Genomic DNA, 22,364 nt, shown 5'->3' on the forward strand with positions numbered 1-22,364 from the left:
CCGGTCTGCCAACACCTCAATTTTAAAATTTGCATCCTTTTTTCAAAACCCTCCATGGCCTCTCCCCTCCCATCTCGGTCACCTCCTCCAGCCCTACAACCCTCTGAGATCTGTGCACTCCTCTAATTCTGACCTCTTTGACTATCCCTCAATTTAATCGCTCTACCGCGGGTGGCTGTGCTTTCAGCTGCCAAGGCATTAAGCTCTGGAATTCCCTCCCTAAGCCTCTCCTCTTTTAAGATGCTCATTAAAACCTACCTATTGAAGCTAGCTTTTGGTCGTGTGTCTTAATATTCCTTAAATGGCTCGGTGTCAAATTTAGTTTGCTAATGCTCTCGCGAAACACCTTGGGATGTTTTGATATGTTAAAGGTGCTGCATAAATATAGGTTGTTGTTGCCTCAGTACAGTGAGCTTGGTCCTACTATCTTCAACCACCTCTCCTCCCTCTTAAGGTCAGGAGTGAGGCGATTTGTTGCCAATTCCATAGTGTTCAGCTCCATCCAAATCCTGCCTGCATTCAGGCTTGGACTGACAACTGGCAGATAACATGAGTGCAAAGCAATGGCAAAGCTGGGGTGCAGAATCAAACATCTCTAGCCACTTGTTTGGAAGTTCTGTGAGGCTTCAATTACAAGTGGCTTTGAAACTCTCACTGCATGGACAGTAAGGACACCAGCGCATATATGATGCAACAATTGGCTCAGGACAATTTTCAAAGGAAATGCCAAATGGAGAGGAAAACAGATAAGGGCTGAAGTGTTAAACTTTTGAATGGTGTGCAGAAGGTACAGGGCATCAATGGCCACCAATTAGGTGGGAATTGTATATGGTACACCCCAACAGCAAGCTTTCAAACGGGAATTAAAGGCCAATTAAAGTGAATGGGGTGGTCTTGTAACATCATTTGAGTCCGATTGTATATAACGGATCAGATAATACGCCCCTCATCACCAGTTTTGGGTGCCATGGCTACTGAATAGTAACATATTAAACTACTCAACACTAATAACATAAAACATATTTTTACAATTACAGTATTCACACTGCAGTCCAAAATCTTCTTCATCCTTCCAGTTCTTGACTATTTTCTCTATCCTATTTTTAGTTTTATTCTTTCTACCTTGTGAATCTATTTTACCATTTCTTCTCTTCAATTTTTAAAAAATATTTTAAATTGGGAAGGAAATAAGAAAATAAAAGAGTACCTTTACATTACAATCAGCGACACTTGATACTCCACTTACCTGGTCTTCATTCTGCAAAGATGAGCGTACAGCTTGGTATTGTCTTTCCAGTCTGTAGTAACGGTCCTGGAGATCCCCATAACGCGACTGGGTATCACGCAGAGTCTGAGACACTGCTTTTAGCTGACTAGATAACATGGCTTTCTCTTCAATGCACTGCATAACCTGTGCCAGCGAAACAGTGAAAGACTATAAGATCCGATCAGATCCTAAACCTCACAAACTCTGTACCTTTAGAATGAAATTCATATTCGTGTGGAGCTTACAACGAAGCATGTTAGGTTGAATGTTACCTTGCTATTCAGCTGTTGGAATCGCTGTTCGTGCTGCTGAATCTCTTGTAAGTAACCCTGAGCTTCACTCTGCAGTTGTTTCTTTTCTATTGACAGAGACTTCACTTGTTCAGCAACATTTTCATTGCCCAGCAAGGATACAATTTCTAATGGCTAAAATGAAAAAAATACTTTAAAATGTTTCATTTTGATGTTTTTGCAGCACATCAGACCCAATAGACAATGCTTATACACACATACAGACATCAATGTATAGACAATATGCAACAGATACCTCAAAAATACAAAACTAGCTTGCAAAATTTTTTCCATCTAGGGCTGGTATCCCTTAAATTACAAATTAGAAATAATTTGCAAATCTTTCTACTAATAATCGATTGAAGCATTTTTGAGTCAAACCCTGAATGAATAAAAATTATGCAAAAATAATGAGCATTTGTCTTTAGGTCGAAATTGATAAGTGATAATTAATGCATTACCATTAAACTCCAAATAATATGCAGATTAGTCATAATTAACAATCCTATTTAACAGGGACGCCTTGGTACATGGGATAAAAACAGGAATTACTGGAAATACTCAGCAGCTCTGGCAGCATTTGTGGAGAGAGGAGCAGAGTTAACATTTCAGGTCAGTGACCTTTCATCAGAACTGGGTTCAATAATTTAAGAGCATGACGGGCCCCCCTTTTTATTTTTAGTCATTTTTTTCTTTTTTATTTTGTTGATTTTATTTTAGTTTGTTTCATCATTTTTTTTTCAACCATGTGCCTGCCCAGTGTTTTTTTCATGTTTGTGCTTTGGGCCAGGGCTGTTCATTTTTCTGTCAATTAACACCCTCTCTGCACTAATGCTTTGTCTTTCAGCACACCACTAACATACCGTTTGCCCTTGCTCCATGACCTTCTGGTCAGTTATTCTCTGTGACACTGTCCTATCAACACCTTCCCTTTTGTTATATCTTGCCCCACCCCTGCTTTATTTGCTTAAAACCTATTACATTTCTAACCTTTGCCAGTTCTGATGAAAGGTCACTGACCTGAAACATTAACTCTGCTTCTCTCTCCACAAATGCTGTCAGACCTGCTGAGTATTTCCAGCATTTCTTGTTTTTATTTCAGATTTCCAGCACCTGCAGTATTTTGCTTTTATTACCTTGGTACATGGGAACTTACCTAGATTAGTTATATATGTCACAGAACTTTTTTTTCTCCTCAGATTAAAAACAGCGTGTGCCTTTGAGACAGAGTACAGTGTGCTGGCTGCACCTGTCCCTAGGCCACAGCAGGAGAGAGGTCACATGGCATAATGTTTTGATTTGACTGTGTAAAAAAACAGCTAAAAACCAGTCTGAACCAGCCACCAGCAAAGGATGCTTACTGAAGTAAAGAGCTGCCTATTTCTCTCAGCAGAAATTCTATAATGAGCCTTAGGCCGAGTTAATTGTCTGAGGAAAAAACCCTTTGAAGAGACCATCTGTATTGCTGGAGTAAAGTTTCGGCCGAGAGACTGTCGGTTTTAAAATCCGAGTGGACCTATTGCTACACTCCTTGTTTAAAGAACTGTTTGATGCCTGCTGCAGCCGAAGTGCTTTGAATGCTTATCAAGAACGGACTATTTCATTAAATCCGTGTGAAGACTTCGAGAAGTATTTGATTACTTTTACACTAGGATACCTCACCCATCAGGAACGAGACCCACAAAGACTGATTTATTTATTCTGAAGAAACAGCATTTTTTTGTTAAATACACCACTTTTAAAACCGGTTGACTGTTAGTTTTTTGCGAGAGAGAGAGAATGGGGGGAGTTACGTTAAAATAAGTTATAAGGTCTTTAGACATAGGTTTATCTTAATAGTGTTTAAGATTTAGTTTTTTTTTAAATAAATAGTTAATTTATTGTCGTCTAAAGATACCTGGTTGGTCTGTTTTATTCTGGGGATAACTAGAGTGTTTAATTTGGCTGTTTTCCCCGGTTGGGTGGGAAAACTTTAATATTATGCTGCAACCTGTGGAGTGATGGGCATGAACTGATGGTGCATTACTCCCGCCTCGGTCGCAACATATATTTATGCAAAACAGACTGGACGTTTGCTCTGATTTTTATGGAATTAATTGAGCCAAATTACTTTAGCTGAACTATAAACAGTTCTAGATAACTGTACATTTCAGAAACCGTCAAGCTGAAATAGACTTTTTGTCCACGCTTCTCAGTGACACGCAGGTAAATTCCTTTAACTAAATGTAAATAATTTCCAATGTATAGAGAAATTTGCGTTGCCAACAAGAAACATCTGCCAACTGACTTCAGAGTTAGACTTAACAGAAAAAGTACAAAAAAGGCTATTCTAACTTCTAATTGGCAAAAATAATTAGTCATAGAAATTGGTTTGCTGCCAGTGGGGAGGATTGGGACACGACCGGGAGTGGTAGCGAGAGGGATGGCCAGCAGCCGCCCATGGTTTTAATGTGGAACCAGGAGAATCACTCCTGCACCTCCTGGCTCCATGTTTAGGTGAGCAATTTTTTTTTTAAGCTTACCTTTTTGGTGACAGCTTGCAGTATTCCCTTAAAGCGCTGCTGAAAAGGCTGCACGTAATCCCAATTTTACAAAAAGGACCTACTTACAAATGCAAAGGGCTAACAACTGTTTCAGGCACAGTTTCTGGATGCCTCTTTTGATGCGTACATCTATATGGCTAGTTGTGCACTTTCAGCTTAACTGGTGCATGCACATGCATGTAAAACAGACATCGTGCAATCTAATTTCTCATCCCTAGTCTTTAACTATACCAGGAAGACAAAGGCAATTCACCGTGTGGCCTTAAAGAGATGCGCTAAGTTAGACACAAAATTTTGCAACAAAAAATACACTCTGATTTACATGGTCTGATTTAACCAACAATCCAAAATCCACACAGCATCTGGTTCCAAGCATACTATGAAAGCAATAATGGTTCGTACCACAAGACCAAAACAAACCTATATGACATGAGGAGCGAAAGGTTCAGGACTGAAGGGAATCTCTACCACAAACTCCAAGAAACACTGGTGCAGTCTGAGGGTGATGGTCACTCATGAGAAAATTCCTCAAGATTGTAGACCAAACAGTGACACCCATGGGCATGTCAAAAAAAGGGAAAGGGCATACACCATACACTGCTCAACTCCAATGATTCAATACATAAGGTGCATGATTTAAGTTACTTTCCTGAAAGAGATCAGACATGGGGCCAAGCAAATATCCTCCCAGATTTTTTTTATTTTTTTTTATATAGAGGACAAGAAACCCCGCTTGTTTCCCCTCCCACCTCATGACGATGGCTTTTGTTCAAGATACATTGATTTAAAATATAATTTAAAAAGAGAGTCTGATTTAGAACCATAGAAAAGTTACAGCACAGAAAGAGGCTATTCAGCCCACTGTGTCTGTGCCGGCCCATTCTAATCCCACCTTCCAGCACATGGTCCTTAGCCTTGCAGGTTACAGCACTTCAGGTGCAAGTACAGGTCCTGGTACCTTTTAAATGAGTTGAAGGTTTCTGCCTCCACCACCGATCTCGTCTGATATAGAGAAAATAGGGATTCCTTCAATGCTGGTGGTGAGTCATGGTTGATTAACTTTAGTGTTTCTGGCTATGGGGAAAGTAGTTCTAAAGCTGGAATACAATCGGGAGAAATCACCATTGGGAAGGTGATGCTACCTCTAAAGTGAGTCACAGATCCAAACAAATATGAGTAAGTTTTTAAAATGCTTACTTTCATCTGGTGCGTACTATTCACATTTCCCAATTCACCACTCCACATTTCTTGGTTCAATTTCCTTAGTTCTGCAATTTGCCTATCTCTGTCTGCCACTGTTAAGAGATATTGTTCTTTTATAGCTCTAGACTCTGAAAGCAGGACATTCTTCTCCGATCTAAAAGGTAAAACAAAAGTTCATCAATTTTGTCTTGAATTCTGAAAATAAAACAAGGTAGACCTTTCACGTTAAGCAACTGATTCCATGCAACTGATTGGGGCGGGGGGGGGGGGGGGGAAAAAAGAGTAATTTTGAAATATGTAATAACATCAACAAAATTAAAGTTACATGAGATGCACTGTAACAATGCAGCACCCAAGTTGAGGATGGTGTTGAATTGATATTGCTGCAAAAGCAGGATTTGCTTCCAAAACATTGTCTAAATAGCTTTTGCACCTATAAGTGATGGCATTAAAGGGCTGTTCTGTTTAACATTGCAGACATAATGCCAAACAATCCAGATAAGAATAGATTTCCAACAGGTTTGTACACAGAACTTTACAGCACAGAAATGAGCCAGGGTTTATGCTCCATCCGAGCCTCCTCCCACCCTACTTCACTGAATCCTATCAACATATTTTCCTTTCTCCCTCATGGCTTTAGCAACACGACTCATAGATCAATAACAATCCTATTGTAAAATTGGAACATGAAAGAAACTATAAAACTATAAGCCAAAAGCAAAAACTATTTTAAAAAAAAAGATAATCTATGATGGTTAATCAGCAAACAAACTAAAACGGTAAAAAGGAAAGAGGACACGAAACTGATTGAAAGTTCCTTTCAATGGGTAACAATTGCTATCATCTGGGTACTTGATTTTGAAAACGTTAATCTGTCCTGTTGTGGGTCTATTATATTGCATTGCAATATATATTAATGACCAGTATAAATCAGTGACTAAGTCTTAATATTTGAAAAAACTTTAATTAGTTGAGGAATGGCATAACAATTAAGTCCAGATAAAATAATTTTAGTCACGTTTCTCTAAGCATTTGCAAAAATTTGTCTCACAGGATAGATCATTTCAATGGATCAAAGGAAATGTATTACTACAAGCGTGTCATCCCAAAATATCTACCATCTTATTTATCTCGAGACTGGTTCTCGGAAGAGATATTAATTATTGGAAGCCAGCCAAGATTAATACCACCCTGTACACTGGAGGATATTTGCTCAGATGAATGGGGTACAGCATAATAGTACTGCTCCAACTGTTAAATAAAATATTTTGGATCAGAATGATCAGCACAGGAGGAGGTCATTTGTCCCATTAAACCTGTGCCAGCTCTTTGGTAGAACCATCCAATCAGTCATACTCCCCTGCTTTTTTCCATAGCCCTCTAACTTTTTTCCCTCCCAATTATCTTTTCAATGTTATCACTGAATCTGCTTGATCAGCTTAAGTATCGTTGTTCAAACCTAATTATAAACTAGTGAACAATATGACTACAGTGGAGCCCATTTAAACGAATGAAATCCCAGTGCACAGATACAGATGCAAATAAAGGCCTTGACTACACAGGACATAGGTATAAAACACATTTCATTCTGTCAGCCCTTCACCTGATAATTGGCAGTACTCCATTTTGCCCAAGAATCAAGCTCGAACCATTATATTGTACTTACAGCACAGAAACAGGCCTTTGGCCCAAGCGGTCCATGCTGATGTTTCCGGAGTTTATGCTCTACACAAGCCTCCTCCCACCCTACTTCATCTAAACCCATCAACATCTCCTTCTATTCTTTTCTCCCTCATGTACTTATCTAGCTTCCCCTCAACGTAGCTATGTTATTCAGCTCAACTACTCCTTGTGGCGAGTTCCACATTCTAACCACTCTCTGGGTAAAGAAAATTTCCTATCAGATTTATTGGCAACTGTCTTATATTTATGGCCCCGAATTCTGGTCTTATGGCCCGCAAGGTGAAACATCTTCTATACATCCACTGTTGCAGTTAATATGATCAGTCAGTCATGATTTGCTATGAGGGACATTGCTGATTCAAAAATTTGATTTTAATTTCAAGGATGTCATTTCAGGACTGCAAAACAGAACAATTAATCAATCAGTGACGACCTTGAAAAACTGCACCAATGAAAGACAAAACAGGGGCTGAATTTTATTCTCATGGCAGGGATCCCGACGATGGGCCCGAAAGTCAGGGGAGTCCCTACCTCAGCCGTTTGTGGGACCACAGCCGTATTTTACTGGGGCTCAGACAACAAACTGGTTTCTGTTGGGGCTGTCGTCCCTTTAAAGGATAACCACCCTCCCCAAGAGCCGCCGGCCAATTGGAGGACTGCAGCTCAGCAGCGCCACTGAGAGCAGTGACCACTGCTGGGACTGCACCTGGAAGATTAAGATGCCAGCCTCCCAACCAGGTAAGTGGGGTCCGGGGAAACCAGGGCCAATCAGACAGGCCCCAGCGAAAGTGGGGGGGGGGGGGGGGCGAAATAATCGGGCATTCGAGAGCGCAGGCAATGCCATTGCTGCAAGGGGCAACCCCTCCGTGAGCCAAAGAATGCCTGAATAGTTGGGCCTCCCACCCGAGCCCGCAGGATGTCCGCCAGGGATGGTCACCAGGATTCACCTGACAGTTTTCCTACGCAGCGCAAGACCCCGCGGCTAAACGCCAGCGACAGCTAGAAGAGGCCCTTAATTGGTCACTAAGTGGCTCAGTTGACCTGAGTAGATCTCCACCTTCCCTACCACTGGCAAAATGGCATGAAGGCAGGAAGATGACAGGCACTCTGCACCTCAGCCTTCCCTGGCCATTTTACGGCCCCTCCCACCTCCTGCCCTAGGTTCTGTAAAAAGAGATACAAACCAGTAGGCTAGGTCCAAAACTAAACCAAGTACTAAAATCATGTCTATAAAATTGATTTATAGTAATCAACTGTTTACAATTCAAGGATGTTTCTAAAATGAGCAACCCTGCAAATGAATTTCCCCCTTGCTCACATAAAACTTATAACAGATGTTAAGCATTTGTCAGAAGCACACTTTCCTCCGAGTCAGAAATTTACTAACAGAAAGTTGTGGGTTCTTGCCTGACATTGCTGTGCAGTGCAAATGGAGATCTACTTTGTTGGATGTGCTGCTGTCTAAATCAGACATTAAGCCAAGAGTCCTTTTTCTTGCTGAAGTGGATGCAAAAGATCCTATGGCACTATTAACGAAGAATAGGGGATCCTCCCAAGTACCCTGGCCAATATTCCTCCCTCCACCAACATCATCAAAAAAAAATCTGTTTGTTCATTTGCTACTTGTGGGACCTCACTGCATACAAACTGACTGCCACATCTGCCTATATAACTACACTTCAAAAGTAATTCATTGGTTCTAAAGCACTTTGAGATGCCCTGAGAAGGTAATATGGCATTATATAAATGCAACTTCCTTATTCAAACTGAAATTCTAATGTAGATAATAACAAACCTTAGTTCAACCAATTCATTCCGACAGGAAGAAAGATCCTGTTCAGTGTGTTCTTGCAACTTTGCTTGCTGAAGTAGTTTTTCCAGTTCTTCTACTTTATTTCTGAGCCATGTTATCTCGGATGGCTCGCTACACAAATTCTGGTCTTTGAGGCAAACAGCCCCATTTAACTGCAAGGGAAGTAAATAAAGTATTCTTCAGTTTTTATGCAAAGATGAATGTAAAACATTTTAAAAGATAATTTAAACAGAGAAATTTACTAACTGTTCACAGCCTGAGATACAAATCCCGACACTGAGCAATTTCATGACTGTATATTTTAAATTTAATACCTTGCAATAGTTCACTACTTAACCCATTTGTTGCTAGGCAGCCCCTGTATGTCATTAAATGGTGCCAATTAAAATGCATTTTCATTAACTATTAATATAAATGTCAGTTCTAAGATATGACTGAAGCTGCACAAAACAAGTGAACTCTCAATGGTGTTCTGCATAGAGTTCATCTGAATGCTTGACTTGGAGTTGCCGTACGTCCTCTACAAGTCTGTCTCTCTTAATTTGTAGAGCCATTACTGCTTTCTCAAAAGATTCTGTCTGAGAAGTAAGCTCCTTATTCTCATTAATGATATTCAAATGTCTTTGCTCACTCACCAAATCTTTTGATAATCCAACCAATTTTTCTTCAGTTCTTTCCCGCATCATTCCAACAACATTTTCAGACATTTTAACCCCTGTCTCTGACTTGGCTAGACCCTCAACTTCAATAAGTTTGTTTTCAAGTTCCTTTAAATTGGTTCTTTCAATATCGACTTCCTTTTTGAGCTCATCACATTCCAGAGCTTTAGATTCAAGTTTCTGCTGAAGCTCCAGAATTAATTTTGTCTCATTTGCTTGAGATTTATCCTTCTTTGTGTGTATAGTAACTGTTTTGCGCTCAGTAACTTGTTCCATAATTCGCTCATTCTCTTCTTGCAAGGACTTTATGATTTCATTACATTTTTCAAGAGATCTCTGTGCTTCTTTCCATTGTTCCTCAAAACTGCTTTTTTCATTCTCAAGATTCTTAATTTGCTGCAGTTGCTCTTGCAGTAGCTCCTTCGACTGATTATCCTTCAAGGACAAGACTTGGTTAAGCTCCTCCCTGTACTTAATCAATTGTGCTTTTAGCATTGCATTTTCAGAATTAAGATCATCCATCTGGTTGAGTAGATTTCTGATCTCTTGCTTAAGTTCGTTGTTTTCAGTTGCACTCTCCTGAATAATACTGTCCTTCTGACTTAACATATCAAGATGACGCTGCTCCAGTTGTGTATACTCTGATAAGATACGGTCTCGGTCATCTTGAAGAGAAGTCATCGATTTTGTAAATGCATCCATTTTGGCAACAGCTTTGTCTTTCTCTTCTCTGCTTTTATCAATCTGCACCTGCAATTCTTTGGCTTCACTGGCTGCTTTATGGCTATCATGCTGGAAAATATTCAACTTCTTCTCATAGTCTTCCATTTGTTTTTTATATTGTTCCTGCAATTCTGCCACGTACTCTGAAATTTCGCCATCTTTTGATGACACGAGTTTCGAGATCTCCACATCTTTATTGCTTAGCATTGACTTCAGTTGCTGGGAAATAGCATTCTGCTTCTGTAGGTCAGCATCTAATTTCTCATTTTCAGACCGAAGCTGATGACTTTCGGATTGTTTTTCTTTCAGATCTTTTTCTAGCGTTTGCTCTGTTATTTTCAACTTGGTCAAAGAGTGGCTCATGTCAGAAAGCTGCATGCTTAAGTAATTATTTTCCTGTGACAATTTGCATAAGGCTGCTTCTTTTTCTTTTAACAACCCCTCCAGCTCTTCGATTTTTTCTGAGTTTTTGCAAATAATCGCTTTCATGTTACCCATTTCGTTCTGATGCTTCACTTCTGCATCTTTACCGCTCACAGTAACTTCATTTATTGTCTGCTCCAACTTTAAATTTCTGTATTGGAGTTCTTGGAGGTCGAAGGATTTTAGCTTGATTTCTTCATGACGTTTTTGTAACATTTCTTCCTTTGCTTGTACTTGATTTTCCTTACTTTGGATAGTATCTTGGAATCTAGTTTCCCATTTCTTGCTTTCTTCAATAACCCTGTCTCTGTCATCTTGAAGAGAGGACATACATTTTGTGAATGCTGCCAACTTCGCCAAATTGCTATTCAACTCGCCCTGAAGCTTTTTAACTAGCAGATCCCGGCCATTTAGTTCAGCCTGTAATTCTAAGAGTTCTGCAACCACCCTGTCTTTGTCACGTTCCAACAAATCCAGTTGCTCCTGATAATTCACAATTTCTTTTTGATGAATTGTTTTCTGCTGATCCAAAATCATAAGGAGTTCCTTCTCTTTTTCTGTAATTTGGGCTTTTGTCTTCTCTTCTCTCTTTTGTAGCTCTTCCGTTAGCCCTAAACACTGCGCACGAACACCATCGGTTTCTCGTCTGGTGTCACGCAGCAAGACTTTATAAGAAACAAGTTCTTCTTGGATAAGTTTGACCTGCTCTTCAGACTCGGAGGCCTTTGTAGTCACAGATTCTAGTTTGATTCTCATTTCTTCACAGGCAGATTCTGATGTTTTACTTGCTCGCTCCAAGTCCAAAATGAGCTCCTGGTACTTGATGCAGTCCTTCTGTAACTGATTTATTTCCTGTTGCTTTTCTTTTAACAGTTCTTGCAACTCTTTGGTTTCACCCTTGGACCTGGTTTTACCTCTCTGAGCAGACCGGAGCTTCTCTTCAAATTCTTTTACCAGTTTTATTTCCTGGGCTTCCTTTTCTTTGACCAACTGGCATTTCTCTTTTCTGAAGCCATCTAATTCATTGACGAGTGAATTATTTTGTACATGAAGTGTCTCCAATGCTTCTGTTAACTGATCAATCTTGTCAGCATTTTTAAGTAATTCCGCCTCTAGATACTCTCTCTCGTTTTTGACTTTGTCAGACATTTCTTGAACATTTTCAAGTTCTTCCTGGAGGAGGGATTTGTCGTCCTCTAAAATTTTGACTTTTTCATTTAAGTTGACAGCACCTTGCTGGTAAGCTTTTACTTCTTGTTGAAATTGTACAATTATACGAATTTTTTCATGGTTCTCTGCTTTGTGACGCAACACCAATTGTTGAAGCTTCTCAGACAACAATGGTCTTGGATGCTCCAAAACTTGAATCTCTCCAGCCTTGGTCTCCAAGGATTGCATGTCTGAAGACAATGACTCATTTATTCTGGACTTATCAATTTGGGAGTGCAATTCAGACTGATAAAATGCATCTTTGGCCCGGAGCTCCTCTAGGATAGATGCAGATGCGTTAAGTTCCTTCAGGAAATGTTCTTTCTCATTCTGAGTTTTAACAAACTCTGACTTAAGATCCTCATAGGTTTGTTTTAGTAATTTGCTTTCCTCTTGGAGCTGATTGTATTGAACGGACAAATCACTCGTGTGGCTCTGATTTTCAGCAGAAATAGTTTGCAACTCAGTGTTGATTCTTTCAATCTTCTCTTCAAGCTCCTGAACTCTCTGCTGCTTGGATTTTGCAAGCTTTCTCATTTTGTCCTTCGTTTTTTCATTTTGATCACTCGCCTCCTCAAGCTGTTTCTCAATATTTTGCCGTCCAGCCTCGACTTCACGGAGTTTGAAAACAACTTCTTGTTTTTCTTTTCTGGCTGTTTCAACTATCTGTCTCATCTTATCCATTTCATTTCCAATGTTTTCATAGGACTGCAAAAGGGACTCATATTCACACTTTAATTCATCGTGTTTTGCCTTCCACTCTGACAGTTCTGTTGCCTGGGAATTTTTCAATGATTCCAGCTGGTGAGAAAAAGCATGCTTCTCTTGAGTTACAGTTTCTAGCATATGCTTTAAACTTTCACATGCAACATTTAAGTTCTGTTTTTCTGTGAATGCTCTATCTACTTCAGAAAGAAGCCTCTTCTTCTCTTCATGGTGTGTTGAAGTTGCTCGTCGCAAGGGTTCAAGTTGTTTCTTCATTTCAGCCAAACTTCTTTCAAGGGCAGAAATCTTGGAAATAAGTTCTTCTTTTTCTGATGTTAAAGCATTAATGTCATGCTTCAGAGTTTTGTTTTCTTTCAAGGCCTCTTTCCGGGATATTAGTGCTGCCTGTAGCTTTCTCTGAATCAGCTCTTTAGACTTGCTTTCCTCAGGATTATCTACTGCCCTGTGTTGAGCTTCGATGGTACACATCTTTGTTCTTTCCTTTTCTGTTTCATAAAATATTGATTGCTTTTGCACTTGTAATTTCAGTTCCTCTACAAGCTTCTCTTTCTCAGACAATGTACATTCCAATGACTTTATGGTGTTATCTCGTTCTTGTAAACTCTCATGCACCTTCACTAGCTCTGACTGTGCAGACAATACTTGCGTTGTGCACAGGCTTTCTTCTTCAACTGCTTTTTGAGAACGGGAAGCCTGCTTCAATACTGATTTGAGTTCTGCATTCTCTCCCTGAAAAGCAGTCAGTTGTGCATGGATCTGATCTTTCTCTCTGTGTAAATCCGACAGTTGTGTTTTAAAATAAACCATATCTTCAGCTGAATTTTCCAAAGTGCGAGAATAATTCTCTTTCTCTTTAAGTGCTCCTTCCAGAGCAATTTTGAGGTTTTCAGCTTCAGCTTGGATTGACTGGCACTGATTTTGGAGCAAACTAATCTCTGCAGCCTGGCGCTCCTTTTCCTGCTGGTGCTGATGTTCCAGACTGGTTAGAGAATGTTTTAGTATTTGGTCCTCTTCCGATGTTTCAACAATCCTAGCTTGCGCATTTCCTAACTCTGATATTAGTTCCATTTTTTCTTGCTGAAGTCTATCATTATCACCTTCAAGGCTTTTCATATCAGCGTTCTTAATTGCTAAGGTGGAAACCATGCTTGCTAATTTCTCCTCAAGGACCTGAACTTCACCTCGCTGATCTAAGGCAGCAAGCATTTCACCCTCCTGTTCCTCAAGCTGAACTTTAAGCTGCTGCATCGTCTTTTCTTTGTCATTAAGTATAACATCAACAGAATGCAACTGCTTTTGCAGAGTCTCTATTAACTCTCTATTACACTCAAATTCCACTAGCTTTGCTTGATATGTATGCTGGAGCGCAGCTAGCTCCTCTTTCACATTTTCTAACTCTTTGGTTTGCACGAAATACATTTCTGACACGTGGTTGTATTCCTCCTTTTGTTGCAACAGCTGCTCTTTTTGGCACTTATCCTTCTCTTGAGCTTTTTTGATGCTTTCCTTCCGAGCCAGAAGAGCTGCCTGAAGTTTCTTTTGTAAATGTTCCTTTTCTTGTTTGAGCACATTTAGCTGGTCGACAACCTCAATGACACCAATGCTACCATCTCCAGGAGCATCACTTCCACTGGGCGATTCTGTGTTTGAGTGTTCTGTTTTTTCAGACAATGCGATTTTAATTTTCTCAAGATCTGAATTAAGTCGACAGAGCTCATCTTCAAATGTTTTCTCTTTTTCTTTTATGAGAGACTGGAGCTGTGCTATTGAGGAATCTTTCTCTTGAACAGTTTGAAACAACTCAACAGATAGGGCTTCTTTTTCTGTTTCACATTTACTGACATTTTTCTGCAATTGTTCTATAAAGGTTTCTTTTGCAGAAAGGGTTTCACTAAGAATATTTATGTCGCTGTCCTTTTCTACTAGCTGTTGTTTTAGGACTTCAAGGTGTAATTCAAGCTGTTTAGTCTGTTTCTGACCAATTGCCATTTCAGAGGTCAGCTCTTGAGTCCGACTTTCAAGTGTTCTACAACTGTGCTGCAATTCTGCAATTTGCTGGTCTTTCTCTGTGTCAGCAATAGCTCCTTGTTGCAACTCTTGAACTTTCTTCATCAAATCCCTTCTAGTTAATAGTGCAGCTTGAAACTTCTTTTTGAGCAGGTCCCTCTCCTTTGTCAGCATTTGGGTTTGTGAATGTAAATGTTCATTTTCGGTAGCAATGCCTTGGTACTGGACTTCTTTTGTACTCAGAAGAATTTCTTGCTGTTCTTGTCGTTTCTTATGCTCCTCCAGTTCATGTGTAAGCCTGTCTATCTTTTCATCAGAAACACAGTGTTGCACTTTAAGCTTCTGTATCTGATCAGTCAATTGTTTTTCCTCTTCTGCTGCTTTAACCATTTCCTTCGATATGGATTCTGTAAGCTGCATGGTAGAAGCATCCTTTTCTCTCAGCTGCTGACTGAGAGAAATCACCAACTCTTGCTGTTGGCTTACTTGCATAGACAGTATGTGTACCGCTTGCTCTTTCTTTTGTAGGCAATCAAAATGCTGGGCCCCTTCCTTGACTGCATCCTCCAACAGTTGAGACTTCTTGTTAAGTTCCTGCTCCAAAGCAGTTAACTGCTTTTGCGCTAAACTACTTTGTTGAAAAGTTTCATCTAAAATGTGTTGCTTTTCTCTTAGTTCAGCTTGTGATTGCTCCAGCATCTCCTGAAGATTGGCCACTTGTCTCTGTAAAGCTTCCAGTTCCAAATGATGACTTAATTTAGTTTGCCTGAGCTCGTTACACTTTTCTTCTTCAAAAGACATTAATTTACCAGCCATGCTCTCTGTAATTTCTGACCTGTCCCTTTCACTTGCTGAAATGCTACTTTGCAAATTTTCAATCTCTGTTTCTTTCTCAGATAGAATCTGTTTTAACGCACTCACTGCAGCTTCATTGCTTAAAACCAAAGCTGACAATTCATCCAGTCTAGACTGTTTTTCAACAACTTGCTGACTGAAGTTTGATGCCAGCACTTCTTGCTCTTTTAGGCGATTTGCACTGGTTTGTAATACAGATGACTGTTCACAAAGTTTCTCGTGCAAATTATCTAGTGCTTTTTGTAAGCTGTCTATTTTAACATCTTTCGACTCTATTTGATTCTCTAAATTGCTCAGTTTCTCTGTTAGCAGACTATTTTGCTCAGTTTCTTTGCCAAATTTCACCAACCATTTCCTTTCTGATTCCATCAGATTTTGCTCTAATTTTTGAATTTCCAATTTCAGATTTGCCATTTCCTCTGATTTAAGACTGACCTGCTTTTGAAGACATTCATTTTCACCCTTCATATGTTGTGTAGTATCAAGCTTCTCCCTAATATCACACATTGTTGCAAGCTTTTCTTCAAGCACCTGTAATTCATCCGATTTCTGTTGTAACTGCTTCTGGTATGAGGCATTCACTTCTTCCTTTTCCATCTTCACCATGTTAATCTGATGATCCAATTGTGAATTTTCTATACTGAGTTGATCACATTGCTGATGAAGATTCTCAATCAGCGCTGTTTTTGCTCGATAGTCTTGAGATGATTTTTCACTCAAAATTTTCAGCTCTGACTCAAGATTCTCAACGTGTTGTGTCTGATTTAAACATTTCTTTTCAAGGCTTAGTTCATTTTGTTTCAAATCCTGATTAATCATCTCAAGCCGTTCTATAGCTTCCTTATATTGATTTTTTTGTGCCTCTAGAGCTGCAATCTGGCTATCTATGTGCCTCTGATTAATAGCAAACTTTTCATCTTTTTGCTGCAAAACATTCCTATAGTCAGTTAATGATCCCTGGTTCTTCTGCAGTTCCTCTTTTAGTGACTTAACTTCAATCATCAAAGCATTTGCATTACTCTCTTTGACTTGAATATTGACATCCTTTTCACAAAGTACTGTCTGAAGTCCTGCCATTTCGTCCTCCTTCGCACAAAGCGTTGCACAAATTTCCTTGAACTGTTCAGACTGCGCAGCATACCTTTCCTGCAGATGGCTAAAAGCTGTTTCTTTTTCACACAGTAACTCTTCAAGTCGTTTTGAATCACAAAGCATGTTTTGCACTTGACTCTGGAGTTGAGAAATCTGCTCTGTACTCTCAGTGAATTGTGATTTTAGCAATTCACTCTCGCTTGCTTTGTCTTGCAATTTCCTGACAAGTTTTCTCTGCTCTGAAATTGAAGTCTCCTTTTGTGCAAGAACCTCTCTCATTTGGTTTATTTCTGAATTCTGTTGGTTTATTTGATTATTCAATTGTGAAAATAAATGTTCAAGATTAAAAAACTTTTCACTAAGTGCTTCATATTCAGTTTCCTTTGCCTGTAGCTTCAACAGCAACGCTTCATTGCAAGTTGTAGTACTTTCCTTGATCTGCAACAGAGCCAGCTCCTTTTCCTGAATAATAATCTTCAGTTGATCAGCTTCAGAACTGACAGCTTCCAGCTGCACTCTAAGTTGTGAAACTGTATCCTCTGTTACAGAAAACACTGCTTTAACTTTGACACACTCTTCAACTTTACAGGCCAGCAGTGTGTCTCGCTCCTCGATGGTGCGCTTTAGTTCGTGAGTTTTAAAAGTCATATCCTGGATTTGATTTTGAAGTTTGGAAATGGTTCCCATATTTTCTATGGATTGCAACTCCAGTGCACCATGCTCGGCAGCTTTTTTTCGAAGCTGTCCCAGCTCGTCAGTCTGTTGTTGAAGCGCTGTCTCTTTCTCTTGAAGTGCCAGTTTTAACTGCGCAGCTTCACACATCATAACTTGCACCTGATCTTGCAAGTGCGAAATTATCTGCATGTATTGGCTCAATTGCCCTTCTCCTTGCAATGTTTTGGTTTGCTGCTGTTGCAATAACATAGCCTGCTGATTTGAGGAGACTCGTTTCTCTTCAAGTTCCAATGTAAATTTCCCAGTGGCAGCATTTAAGGGACTGACGCTTTCATTCTGTGAGGTTATCATTCCCACCTTCTGTGACAGCAGGCACTGAAGGGCTGTAATCTCATCTGCTTTGCTGTGTAGCAAAGAGTTCACCTCTTCGAGTTCCTCTTTAAGTTTGCAATTTTCAGTGCCAAGAATCTGCGCTTGGTCCCGTACAAGGGCAGCCACGGACTCACAGTCGTTTATCCTCCTCTGCAGCTGACTGTGCTCAGCAGTCGACTTACTTAAAGACATTTGCAATTCTTTATTTTCACTCTGAAGACATTCTTTGTCATTATTCAGTGCTTCCATTTGTTTCTGCAACAATGCAATCTTATCAGCTTTCTGGTCAAGTTGTCCCTGCAGGTCATGACTTTCGATTGACTTAGTGCTTAGGAGAGATTCTCTATCATCCAAACACTGCCTGAGTTTTTCCCTTTCTTCTGTCAATGCTTGTACTTGACTCTCTAAGCTTCTGGCAGTAAGCTGGTGCTGACTTAGTGCATTCTGCAGGCGATCACATTCAGATCGCTTTTCTTTTAAAGCCACATCCTTGACCCCAAGCTCAATATTGAGTGACTGAATCTGAACTTGCTGCTGCAACAATGCCTCTTGTCCTCTGCAAAGCTGATTTTGGAATGAGGTGCATTCAGCACTTTTATTGCTCAATGCATCCTCTTTTTCAGTGTTTAAAAGTTGAAGTTCTTTGAGCTGTACTGTCAAAGATTGCACTTGCCCTCGAATTGGTTCAGTAGTTTTTTGGTGCTCTAGCATTTGATTTTGCAGTAAGTTACATTCATTTATTTTTTTACTCAACTGCTCTTCCACTGTTACTTCCTTCTGCTGCAAAGCGTTTAGAAGTTCTAGTTTCGGGATTAAAGCGTCTCTTTCTTTTTGAAGCTGGGAGATTGAGCTTGTGTACTGTGAAATCTGTTGTTCTTTGGAAACGATTCCATTTTCTAACTGTTGCACAACATCATTTTTCATCGAAAGCTCATTTTCTTTATTACTTAGGATCACCTTGAGATTTTCATGTTCAACAGACAGGGCTTTCATCTGACGCTCCAAATTGGACTTGAGCTCCATAATATTGGCAGCTTTTTCATTTGACTCAGATACAAGCTTAGCATGCTCTGAAAGGGTCTGAACTTGATCTTCCACCGTTGCCTGCAGTTGTGCATTAGTTTCATTGAGTGTTTTTGTTTGGTTTTGTAAGTCAGTAACTAATCTGGTCACCTCATCCACTTGCCTTTTTAAATTTTGCCTTTCAATTTCTTTAGCCTGTACTTCTTGCATCAGTTGAGAATTGGTTTGTTCAACAGTTTGAAGCCTTTGCTCCAAAGAGGCAATATCCAGTTTCTCCTGCAGTCTGCCTTCAGTTTCTTCTTTATGTTCAGCAAGTTTCTTGGACAACTTTGCCAGCTCTTCCTCTTTTTCAACAGTCTCAGCTATAAGGCTATTACACTGGTTCTTCAATGTTTTCAGTTCATTCTCCAAACATTGTTCTTTTTCCTCCTTCTCTTGGAGTGAAATGTCAAGTCTTCCTTTTGCCGCTTTGCTTTCAGCCAATTGAGCCTTGAGTTTTTCAATTTCTTGGTGGTTTGCAGCATTTGTTTCCTGAAGCTGTTGAGTGGTCATGGTGACCTTATTTTCAAGTGAGGATATCTGAGCTCCACATTCGACAAGATGAGCTTGATTTGATATATTCTGCTTCTGTAATTCTGAACGTAGGCTTTGAATTGTGTTATTATTTTCTCCAATCTGCTTCATTAAAGCTGCAATTTCTTGCCCCTTGGCTTCACCTTCACTTCTAGCATTACTGAGCTCAGACTCCATCTTAGAAAGTTGATCTACAAGCGTAGAAATGCTGGTATTCATGGCCTGCTGATCCACAGAATGAGTCTTTAGTAACATGACCTCCCTTTCAGCCTTAACTAAGGCTGCTTGCAGTTCTCCAGTCTCTTGCTCCTTATATGTATTTTGCTCTTTCAATGTTTCATTCTGTTCTAAATATTCTGTCACACTCTTAGAAAGGACAGTCATTTCATGTTCCTTCTCCATAATAGCCTCTTGAAGTGCGTCAATCTCTCTCTCACAGCTTTGCAAATCATCAATGAGGCGGGCTCGCTCCTCCAAGTGGCTCAAATTAAGTCGTTCTAGCTCATCATTTGTCTGCTCTAGTTCCTGGCGTAGAACCTCCATCGCAACTTCCTGTTTCTGCACCTGAATGTCACAAAGGAAGATGTTTACATTCAGTGTAGCCAACAACAGTGCAAGCATATGTATGTTTGGTAGCCTGTGCTTTTTACAACAAACTGAATGGGAAAAAACAGATTTGTTTTTGTTTGCTTTTGCACAAATTATGGTTGATTAAACAACTTGGCCATACATTCACCAAATATTTAAAAAGAAAGCAAAACCAAATCTGTGAAAGATCTCCCTGTATTCAAAAATTAACACTTGAAATAGCAAAAGTGAGGAAAGGTAATTTATCCTGTCAAAACCCATACCTCTGAAACTCTACTTCTCCGCTGCAACATCCAGTCTCTTTTTGAACATCACAAACAGTTCTGCACTATCTCATCTAGTAGATTGTTCTAAACATTTATCACTCTTGAAGTAAAGCAATTTTCTCACTTAACATATTCCCAGTGAGCTGCAATACAACGTGTCAAGAAAGCAATCCTGTGCCATATTGACAAGTTCTGATTCTGACCCATTTCAATTTGAATATTCATTCATATTAAAGAGGGAGTGTCACCTTGCCTTAAAAAAAAATCGCTACCAAGAACAACAATTTCTTCAAATATATTTTTAATGTCTCCAATTCTCTTGATTTTATTAAAGCAAATTCAAGTGGCTTAAAATCATACCACTAGTAACGTCTTGTGAAGATTGCATCACATTACAAAAATTGATTACTAATTGCTACCAAAATAGCATGAAGAAAAACACAGTGCACAGTTAAATAGAAACTATATAACTATCCACCAACGTGCATCAACAAATATAATAGGATCTTACAACACAAAAGGTCATTCAGCCCATCATGTCTGTGGAAGAGTTATCCAATTAGACCCACACCTTGCCCCACCCTACCACTCTTTCCCCATTGCCCCACTTTTCAAATCTTAACAACTTAGCACATTATATATTTTTTAAAACAACATACTTTTTCTTTGTTTGAAGAAAGTTTCTCTGTGAGGTCCTGGACCATATTTTTCAGGTCAGCACACTCCACTTCAAAAGCACTGCATTTCTTGGTGATGTTTCCCAGCTAATAGAAAGAGAACAATGCATTCCTAAACACCAACCATTTTTAGCATAGTATGCAAGTAGAAACAAGAAGCACTATTTGTAAAATTAATATGGGAAATATTTTTGGAATAAATTTTTGGAAATAAATTGCAAAGAAAAATTTGGGATTTCTCCTAATGTTGACAAAGTAGGAGGAAACCCCACTGTGAGGAAGAGCTTGCTACAGCAGGACTAAAGGAGAATCAAACTTGAAAATAAAACAATGGTACAAGGGATTAGGGAGCGAAACTCATGCTGGCCATTTACTCATCTTTGAATTGGTGGGTATCAGATTCAGGAGTGAGGCAAATTCTAGAGTTACAATTACAGTACTTAATGGAAAATAGATAATGAATAAGCTGCAGGGCTATGGACCAGGTGCTGGAAGGTGGGATTAGTTTGGGCGGATATTTTATTCGGCTGGCGCAGACACGATGGGCTGAATGGCCTCATTCTGTGCTGTACTTTTTCTATGGTTCTAATTTGTTCAAATAAATAAATAAATTCCTTTCTGTGCAGTGAGTCTTAAATAACAAAACATACAATTCTATTGTGGGACTATGAAAATACAGAGGGGTGAGTTTCTGTAGCCAATAGAAGGAATTATGCTGCAAAGGTAAGTTTGGAGTACAACTTGCAATTAAATAGCACTTCTCACATTATAATGTTCCAGAGCACTTAAGATTGTGAGTTGACATTGATCACAGAAAGGAAGAGTAGGCTAAAGGCACAGTCCAGGTCCAGAATCAAACAGAGGATCTTTTTCTCTCTTTGCACTTGGAACAGCTTGCCAATTGAAAGCAAAACAAAGATATATGCTTCAAAAGGGTTCAATTCAGTAAACCCGATTCTGCTCCGTAATTTTATAGCAGTTAGGGCTGTGTTAGGATACTTACATTTTCTTCAGAATGCAACAGCTTTTCAGTAAGGTCTTGGTTAATTATTTCCTGGACTTCCAGGGATTTCTTTAATTTATCCATCTGCGGCAGTTTTTCTAAGGCTTCTGCCAACATCTGTTCCTTTTCTATGAGTGAAGTTTCCAGGAAGTCTTTTTTGTCACGGAGTCTAGAAATTAATATCAATATCATACATTAATTAACAGGTTGTACTCCTTAAAAGTTTTTTTTATATTACACACTATATACAGTGGACAGTAAAAACAATGAGAACCTGGGACTGTTCTCCTTACAGCAGAAAGGGTTAAGGGGAGATTTAATAGGGGTTTGCAAAATGATGATGGGTTTTGATTGGGGAACTAAGAAAATGTTTCTATTGGTGAGTGGGTCAGTAACTAGAGGACACATATTTAAGATAATTAGCAATAAAAAGGAAACAAATAAAAAGCACACTCACAGATTCCGAATATGTAACACGCTAACTTTTGTCTAATCTCATCAATTTAAAAAGACTGGTGACTTTGTTTCAAACCTGGCTAACAAGAGGTCTGACGTGAGGAGCGAAAAACCTTTAGATGGGCAAAATAAAATGACTTGCCCCATGGTTTGTTCAACCAGGAACCCTATTAGCAACATCAGGACAACACTTTCGCACAAATAACAGACATTTGGCTTCCCAAAACCTAACGAGGTA

The 22,364-nt window shown here is 39.4% G+C and overlaps 1 protein-coding gene across 2 annotated transcripts in view; it reads right to left on the reverse strand.

Annotated features, from left to right (window-relative positions):
* LOC137377163 (golgin subfamily B member 1-like) overlaps nucleotides 1–22,364 on the reverse strand; it is an 83,824-nt gene that overhangs the window by 5,738 nt on the left and 55,722 nt on the right. For both annotated transcript variants that reach the window (XM_068046570.1, XM_068046569.1), the window contains exons 19-25: nucleotides 21,671–21,839; nucleotides 20,650–20,754; nucleotides 9,435–19,700; nucleotides 8,782–8,951; nucleotides 5,298–5,457; nucleotides 1,540–1,692; nucleotides 1,247–1,411 (exon numbers count right to left, since the gene is read on the reverse strand). In XM_068046570.1, coding sequence (XP_067902671.1) covers nucleotides 1,247–1,411; nucleotides 1,540–1,692; nucleotides 5,298–5,457; nucleotides 8,782–8,951; nucleotides 9,435–19,700; nucleotides 20,650–20,754; nucleotides 21,671–21,839 — 11,188 coding nt within the window. The remainder of the gene's footprint in view (nucleotides 1–1,246; nucleotides 1,412–1,539; nucleotides 1,693–5,297; nucleotides 5,458–8,781; nucleotides 8,952–9,434; nucleotides 19,701–20,649; nucleotides 20,755–21,670; nucleotides 21,840–22,364) is intronic.

This window comes from Heterodontus francisci, chromosome 14 (assembly GCF_036365525.1).
Source record: "Heterodontus francisci isolate sHetFra1 chromosome 14, sHetFra1.hap1, whole genome shotgun sequence".
Classification (NCBI taxonomy): Eukaryota; Metazoa; Chordata; class Chondrichthyes; order Heterodontiformes; family Heterodontidae; genus Heterodontus; species Heterodontus francisci.